Source organism: Dasypus novemcinctus, chromosome 19 (genome assembly GCF_030445035.2).
Source record: "Dasypus novemcinctus isolate mDasNov1 chromosome 19, mDasNov1.1.hap2, whole genome shotgun sequence".
Taxonomy (NCBI): domain Eukaryota; kingdom Metazoa; phylum Chordata; class Mammalia; order Cingulata; family Dasypodidae; genus Dasypus; species Dasypus novemcinctus.
Genome location: NC_080691.1, coordinates 32,524,229 through 32,532,292, shown reverse-complemented (window position 1 = coordinate 32,532,292; position 8,064 = coordinate 32,524,229). Strand labels below are relative to the sequence as shown.

Sequence of the window (8,064 nt, the reverse complement as noted above, 5' to 3'; positions counted from 1 at the left end):
GGACACAGAAGAACACACAGCAAATGGACACAGAGCAGCCAAGTGGGGGAAGGGGAGAGAAATAAATAAAAATAAATCTTAAAAAAAAAAAAGCATCTGCCCAGACTTAAGTGAAAAATCCTGGGGGCCTAGAAATCTGTATTTACACTCATTCCTCAACTGATCTTTATATATTTGGCCCACAGCTTTAGGACATCATCTAAACCAATGTTTCTCAGATTTAAGGTTTTTACAAACCAGTAAAATTACAATAAGAATCCTTATGATTCACTTTGAGTGGATAATCTATTATTTTTGCAAAAAGCATTGAAAAGTGATGAGCATTTCCTTTCACCTTTGTTTCATAAATCATTATATATGTTTGTTTGGCCTTGTAAAAATCTTTGCAAGGTCATTATTGCTCAATTTGCTCAGAAAGGTATAAATGTCACCTCACTCCAACATATGGGAAGCTTTGGGAAGCACTCTGGAGTGAGCGAGGGATCCAAGAGACAAGACTTACCAGAGAAAAACATTGTCTTACATTCTTTTATTCATTATAGTATATATACGCAGATCTGTTTTATGTACAATAATTGGTTCTATCAAATAATCATACCAAGGCATCCTGGTAGCCTTTCCCAAATCAGAATTGGGTAAAATTAGATATTTATGCACTTCAAAGGCTACCGAACACTTGAGACTTCATTACTGATTTCAGTTCTGAGGCCATACACAATTCAGAATATACAATAAATGGGTTAAGGCGAGATAAGTGGGCTGAAAGAAACCACAGGATTCAGAACAATTAAACTGTGTATTTCACTTGCTAATTAGAGCCATAACGTGAACAGCGAATACTGTACTCATCTCATAGCTCTTTTTTTGTAACATGAGGGGCTACTGGACATCTAAGGTGACTGTACCACGGGTGGGGAAACAGCCGGTGTGGTCGGCTGGAGGCTTCGCCAAGGGCTCACTGCTTCTCTGTCTCTTCTTTCTTGGGTTCTTGTTTCAGTTTGTAATCAGCCAGCGCAGCCTTGATTGCATCTTCAGCCAGCACTGAGAATAACAGAAAGAGGGAGAACATAGGTTTCTAGACTCAATGTTTTTTGGAACAGAATCTAAGGGTGGAAAGGCTTAACAGAGTAACCTACCAGGGTGCTGCAGGTGATGCGCAAACTCGGAAGGTCAGCCAGCTGTTTCCTGTGTGGGATTACTCCTGCGGGGTGGCACGAGCCCCGACTTTGGAGCAAAAGACTGGGGCTTAAATACATGGGATTCTAGGCTAGTTCCTTAGCCTCTCGGAATCCTCTTTTTCTTCTGTAAAACTGGGAAAATCATGCTTGTTGGGATAGCGTGAGGACTGAATGAGTTGGTGTATTTATTTATTTTTAAGGTGGTACTGGAGATTGAACCCAGGGCCTCGTACATGGGGGGAAACAGGAGCTCAACCACTTGAGCTATATCAGCTTTCCTGATTTTCAAATAGAGTCTGACACTTAGTAAGGTCACAAAATACGTTAGTTCTCTTCTGCTCACATGAAAGTCTGAAAACAACGCAGTAGAGAGATCAGGCTAGCTGGCATGACCTAGGCCATGACACTGACAGGTAGCATCTGCCACATCACCCTCTAGTGATCTCAAGTTTGAAAACTTTTATTTGGGCATCAACAATAAAAGTGAGGCCATGGGGGAAGATGAAAATTATGAGCTGGAGAGACAAGAGAAAGCAAGCAAACAGCAGAATACCAGTAGCTAAAGGTCTCAGTAGCCCCAAAAAGGCCTAAAGTAAAGGCTGAACTTTTTCTGAAACTGTATGATAATGTTTACAAGCTCTGACCTTTCCTCGTGGGTACTTGAAATTCCATCTCAAGTGGAAGGAACTCAGGGCTTAGCAGGCTTCCTGACGACTGTGTTAGCGAGGCCTACCTCAGCCCCCAGCTGTTCTCCTAAGTCTTCCCCCTGGCAAGAAACCTGGCTCTCTACTGATTTTTAACTAATCTGTGGTTGGTAAAGCTTCATCAATAGTTGAAGGTTACTGTTACTCGTTCCTTCCTTCCCTGAGAAGGTTAACAGAGGATGGAAAAAAACAAATTTAATACAGAGAACAAACTGGAAAGCAAGTGTAAGTCTTAAGGCACCTGGGCTTTCTCTTAAGGACAGGAATATTGCACAACTAGGCTTAGTCATCTACATACACAGATGCAAACCCTGATGGTAACAGCACTTAGATAAGAAGTGATGAAATGCACCATGTGCAGGATGGTGGTAAAGCTGACTTTTCTCCTCTGCTGGCTATGACTTCAGTACAGTGGGGGTGGGAACAGCATCTACAGTCAAAGAATGCAGCCTGAATCCTGCCTCTCCCACTTATTTGAAGGCGTGTGACTTGGGTGACTTAACCTGAGGCCCCATTTCCTCAACTCTAAGAGGGGGTAATGATACCTATTGTGGAGTGGAGGTCTCCAGGTGATGCTCGTCAAGTGTTCAGCATGCCACCTGGTACATGCTGCCTGCTGGTATGGTTCTCTTAGAGATGGCTGAGACCATGGGGACTCTAACCTTCTGGGGTTGTAGAGAGGGAACCCATGAGCTCAGCTCTCCAAGGGTAATAAAGAAGGACTTCACGACCAGAAAGGCTCACGGATTCTCTTTACCCCACTACTCCATCACAAAAGTATGATGCCATACGAAAATTCTCCAAACTGTCCAAGCTCCTTGGAATTTGGGAACGCAGACTTACTTGAGCAGTGCAGTTTCACAGGAGGAAGGCAGAGTTCCTTGGCGATATCTGTGTTTTTGATGGTCAAGGCTTCTTCAACCTGAGAGTTATAAGGGAAAGAGAAGCAGTTTTAGCAAAGATTTATCTTGTGGGGAACAGACAATGAAAAAAAGGAAGCCAAAGAGGCTGTCAAAACAGGTTAGTGGGGGGTGATTTCTGTTTAATAACTCAAAACAGAGAATGAGGACCTTCTCGGGGCTCCCGCTTGCATGTCAGAATCCTGCAGCTAGGATTCTCAAGTATGATGTATACGCGTTTGCATTACTTGACTGGGTAAGCAAGGGAGGCAAAGACACTTCCACAAGCTGGGAGTAGAACCTGTTCTTAGGGATCAGTCTGATCCTAAGCAACATGAGTCTTTTTTTTCAGAAAGCAGTATAGCCTATGCTGGTTTTGCCTCTCAGGCTCTCAGCTGTGTCTACACAAAATGTTTAGAATAAATCCCTTCAACTAGAGGTGCTCAATGGCCTCAGGAAAGGTCAGAGAGGTGTGAGATAAAGCAAAGGCAATCCAGAACTGTGGCAGTGACACGGACAGGACTCAGGATGGGATATCTCTGGTTCCATCCTTTGCTTGAAGAAGAGTCTCCTCCATGCTGATTCAAAAACCTGTGTGGAGATGGTGCTGAAACCAGCAGCTGAGGCATGGCTGCTGAATTCTGCTTTCCTAGCTATATATCATGCTCCCCTTAACTCAGGGGCATGCTGGAAAGGATGCTTGGGGGATAACGAGAGGCAGGCAGCTCCTTGTCCAGGCAGAACATAGTCCCACTGCCTTAAGGAAACCAGATTTCCTCAAAAGCCAGACACTCTTGCTATATCTGGCTGCCCCCCAATCTTCCAATTCTGCTAATCTATTGTAACTCAAGTTCTGTTCCCGGAAACTCAGAAGAGTGGATCTCAAGGTTAAAGAAAGGCCCTCTCTCTCCATTTTCTGATCATAACTCATGGTCCCATCAGGGCCAGGTCCTAGGAACATAGGTGCCCTGTCTCATCTCCCCACTTTCCCTGAGGATAGATCACGTCAGAGCCACCTCCTGTCTGGAACAGGTTAGGTCAGTGATTCTTTGGCCCAGAGGAGCTTACCAGCCAGAAGGCCCAGAGCCATTAAATGGTGACATGTGGCCTGGCAAAGAGCTTTGCTGGGGAGCTGGCCAGTTCTCCAGAGCATACTCCTCTAAGACTTGGCTCCTGGAAACTGGTCCCTCAGGGCCCCAAAGCCCTGCAGGTTGGCTTCTGGAAAGTTTTAATGATGCCTGCCTTTGGGATGTCTGGATTTCAGAAGTCCAGCTCATCACTGGGTTTGGGGTCTTCTACCTCTGCAGCTGTGGGGCAAAGAGGCTTTGGCAGAAAAAAGAATGGAAAAGATGGTCTAGACTTTCTTATCTCCATCACCAGAGGGACTGCTGACCAGAAACCTGGATCATGGTTCTCATTTTGTTTCTTTTGCCCCTAACCCTTGCTGTGTTTTGATTCTTTATTCTCTCTCTTAATTCAGGCCAGTCTGATATTTCATGAATCCTTACAAGCCATCTGCAATCCTTCCTGAAACATGGTGGGAGAGAATAAACAAGAAAATAAATCATTTGCGATGGTTAGGCTAATATGTCAACTCAGCCAGGTAATTGTGCCTAGTTGTTTGGTCAAGCAAGCACTGGGCTAACTATAATACAAGGACATTTATGGACTTTAGTCATCAGTGAGTTTATTGCATAGATGGCTGATTATATCTACCATCAACCAGGGAGATTGGCATCAGCAATGAGTGACATTTATCCAATCAGTTGCATGCCTTAAAAAGGGAAGTGATTTCAGCATTCAGAATTTCCCAGCTCATCTTTGTATGGCCAGCATCTCCCAGAAACTCATCAAGGACTCTCATCTGATCTCCTGCTTTGCAGCCTGTCTGCGGAATCTGAACTTGTGCATCCCCAGGATCATGTGAGAGAATTTTTAAAAATCTCATACTATTTACAGACATCTCCTGTTGATTTTGTTTCCCTAGAGAACCCTGACCTGAGTTAAATGTGTAAGAAAATAAGAACATCAGCAACTTTGGAAAAAGCCAAAGATTCCTTTTAAATTCTACTTTTTCAGGGAGAGAGAAAGAAATGAGGATTTTTTTTCCTACTTAATTAAAAAACAAACACCAAAAGCGCCCAACAAATAAAATGATCAAAAACAAACAAACTTACTGTTTTCCCTTTCACCCATTCAGTGGCTAATGAGCTGGAGGCAATAGCAGAACCACAGCCAAATGTTTTAAACCTAGCATCCACAATCTTCCCTTTTTCATCCACTTGAATCTAGAAAAGAGATGAGGCGTTAAGCGAGTGATTCCTGGTGCTGTCCTGGAAAACCAAGGAACCTGAGATTCACGCAGGGTGCACTGGGACTCTCCAAAGCTTTGGTCTTGCTTCCACACTTTAATTTTTGACATTTAATTACTGAGTTTGCTTTGTTTCAAAGAGCTCAGTGATGAAAAGTTAAAGTAGGAAATTATACTATAACTTACAAAGATCAGCTGAAAAATATACCCCTTCCTCTTCCTCCCCAGCCTGCCCCGCCCCCAGCCTGCTTTTTAGCTATGAAAGTCCTATTTGAAGAAATCTGCTCATAGTGCTGGGGTCAACCTGGTGATTCTTTAAACATTGGAAGAGCAGGCAATAAAGGTCTCTGGTTAATACTTTTTTTTTTTTGAGTATCAAATTAAACATTTAGTGGTTCCTTCCTGCCTTGTTTCTGTTTTCCAAGATAAGCATGAAAACCTATGGCAAGCTCCCAGCCACCATGATGAAGTTGCAGATACAGCTGCAGTTTACCTAAAGCAGCAGCCACCTTGTTCATGTTGTTTCTAATTTGGGAAGAGGTCTGATTTATTTCATTTCTCATCTCACTGGGGCTTGCTAGCTTAATGGTTGTTGTTTTCTTTAATGAGTAAAAGCCAAAAAACTTTTTACTCAGCTGAAGCTGATATTTAAACTGATACGTGAGTAGAAAGGTGAGTTCGGTTCATTTCACAAAGTGTCAGGAGAGTATACAAGCAGAACTAGGATGCAGTCCATGCTCTAGGCACTTTTAACATCCACTCATCTCATTTCACAGGAATAAAGACGGAGCCCAAATGAAATGCTCTATGTGCAAATGCTCTGTAGACTAGAAAGCACCGTATAAGCATAGAGATTACTGGTATTAACTGTGAATATGAAAACCAGCCTCACCTGTAATTTCATTACATCACCACAAGCTGGAGCCCCCACCAATCCAGTTCCAACATTTTTAGATGTCTTGTCAAGGGACCCCACATTTCTAGGGTTTTCGTAATGATCAACAACCTGAAATGAGAGAGTTATAAGAAATCAGCAATCGTTTTTATATTGGTCTCCTCGGCTTGAATGTAAGCTCCTGGAAGTTGGCGACCAAATTTGACTAAGTCTAGACTTCCTCAGAGACTGGCACAGGGCCTGGAATCTGGAACCTGGGAAGCAATCAGGAAAAACCCCAGTCTACACACGTCAACAAGAACTATTCATGACCCAAAGTCTTTTTGTATCTCCTCTCCAAATACCTTCACAGACCCTATGAGATACACAAATAATTGACTTTTACCCATTCAAGCCACCAAATTTAGGTTCAAATAGCATTTTTGTTATTTCCAAATAATGATGACAATTAAATTTAAAAATTCTAAAATAACCATGGCCCAGAAATCGAAGGCCTTCAGAAACTTCAAGGTGACTGTTACACAAACACTGAAATCAGGCTGGTTGAGCAGTGCACCCTGGTGGCTGAAAGTCTCTTAGCCTATATTCGCTGAGTGTCCTGTTAACAAAACACGCTGGGGGGTGGAGACGTCAATCCTGTAGGCCTTGGCAAACATGCTGAAGCCAGAACTGTCCAATCAAACTGGCTAAGAGAAGGCTTTAAGAGCATCCTAATCGTCTAGTTTCCTTCGCCCTCCTATCCTTCCATGGATTTTGACTCCAAGCTCAAGGACCCACAACATATCTAATCTGGTTACTGTCATATGTTGAATGACAGTAATCTTTAGTAATCTACCGACTGAAAGAGTCTCATCTCTAGGATACTTTAAACTCCAGAAGGCAGGGTTGCAAAGTATGCACCCTCTCGCCAGAAAACCAAAACATAACAAAAACATCACTGTTGGTTACATGTACGACTCCAGAAGGCGGCTGTGAGCTCCATAAGGGTAGAGACCAGTTCTCCCGTCATCGCCGAGGCCCACTACAAGGCTGGAGATACTTTTATTACAACAATAACAGTATTACCATAAATAGCGCCCGAATGTTGCGCCCATGCGCCACGCCGAGCACGCCACGAGCACTGTTAACTCTGGTAGGAGGGGACTGCTAAGAAGCCCGTTTTACAATTGTGGAAACCGAAGGTCAGCGAGGGGCGTAACTTGCCCAGCGTCACCCAGGCAGGGCAGCGGTTCTGACTTGCAGCCGGTGCCGGGGTGAGACTCGGAAGTGGTGAGGGGCCTTGGAGTCAGGCATTTGTTCCTCCCCTGCTGGGACGTCGAATGGCCGTGAAGCACCTGGGCTCGTCGGAAGTCGCCCCTGGATATGCGCGAGCTATTATTTTTGTTTGGATTGTGGTTAGTGTTACTGGGCAGCGAGCAGTCCAGGCAAAGACGTGGGGGGGCGCGACTCCTCCAGCGTGCCCTCGGGGTCCTCCCGCTCCCGCTCCCTGGCCAGTGCGGGCCCTGCACACCCCCTTACCCGCCCCTACCTTCTTGTGATAGAGACGGGCGGGGGCGGACAGCTCGCGCACGGGCAGGCGCGGACTCCGCAGCAGCAAGGCTGACGCAGCTCGCCTCAACCGCCCCGCTCCAGCCGCCGCCATCTTGCGGGGACGCGCCTGCGCCAGCCGAGAGCGAGTCCGGAGCTGAGGGGCGCGTCTCCGACTCCGCTTGGAGATTCGGCTCCAGCGCCCGCCCTTAGGTCACAGCGCCTTTGCGCCTGCGCACTCGCATTTCGTGCTGTCGGCTCCTTGGCCCTACCCTGGCCACGCCCTTCCGGGGGCCGGGCGGGGCGCGGGAAGGTCTGAAGGACCGAAAGGGCTTTTGACTTGGGTGCTGGATTCTGGATGGGTGAGGATCTAAGGCTGGAAAGCGGGACCCAAGTTGAAGCTGACTAAGCTCACCGCTGGAGTGCGGCACAGAGAATCACCTAGTCTACCCTTCCTAACTAATTTTGCAGCCAAACAAGCTGAAGTTCATAGACGTTTAGTCATTACCGCTCAAATGGTTCGGTACAGTTCGGATTCGAACACAGTCCT

General features: G+C 45.5%; 1 protein-coding gene across 3 annotated transcripts; it reads right to left on the bottom strand.

The window, feature by feature from the left end:
• Nucleotides 1-510: 510 nt before the first annotated feature.
• ISCU (iron-sulfur cluster assembly enzyme) lies at nt 511-7,741 on the bottom strand. Of its 3 annotated transcripts, none has more exons than XR_011646515.1 (6): nt 7,516-7,741; nt 5,985-6,098; nt 4,959-5,069; nt 2,726-2,804; nt 1,137-1,310; nt 511-1,041 (listed from the first exon to the last, which is right to left on the bottom strand). XR_011646515.1 is itself a non-coding variant. In XM_004470174.5 (5 exons), exons 1-5 carry the CDS (start codon nt 7,627-7,629, stop codon nt 956-958), a joined length of 504 nt encoding a protein of 167 aa, XP_004470231.1. In that variant the 5' UTR covers nt 7,630-7,738; the 3' UTR covers nt 511-955. The 3 variants fall into 3 exon arrangements, 1 of the variants encoding a protein (XP_004470231.1); XR_002798892.3 differs by having other exon boundaries at nt 905-1,041; nt 1,137-1,224; XM_004470174.5 differs by lacking the exon at nt 1,137-1,310 and having other exon boundaries at nt 7,516-7,738.
• Between the last annotated feature and the right edge of the window lie 323 nt (nt 7,742-8,064).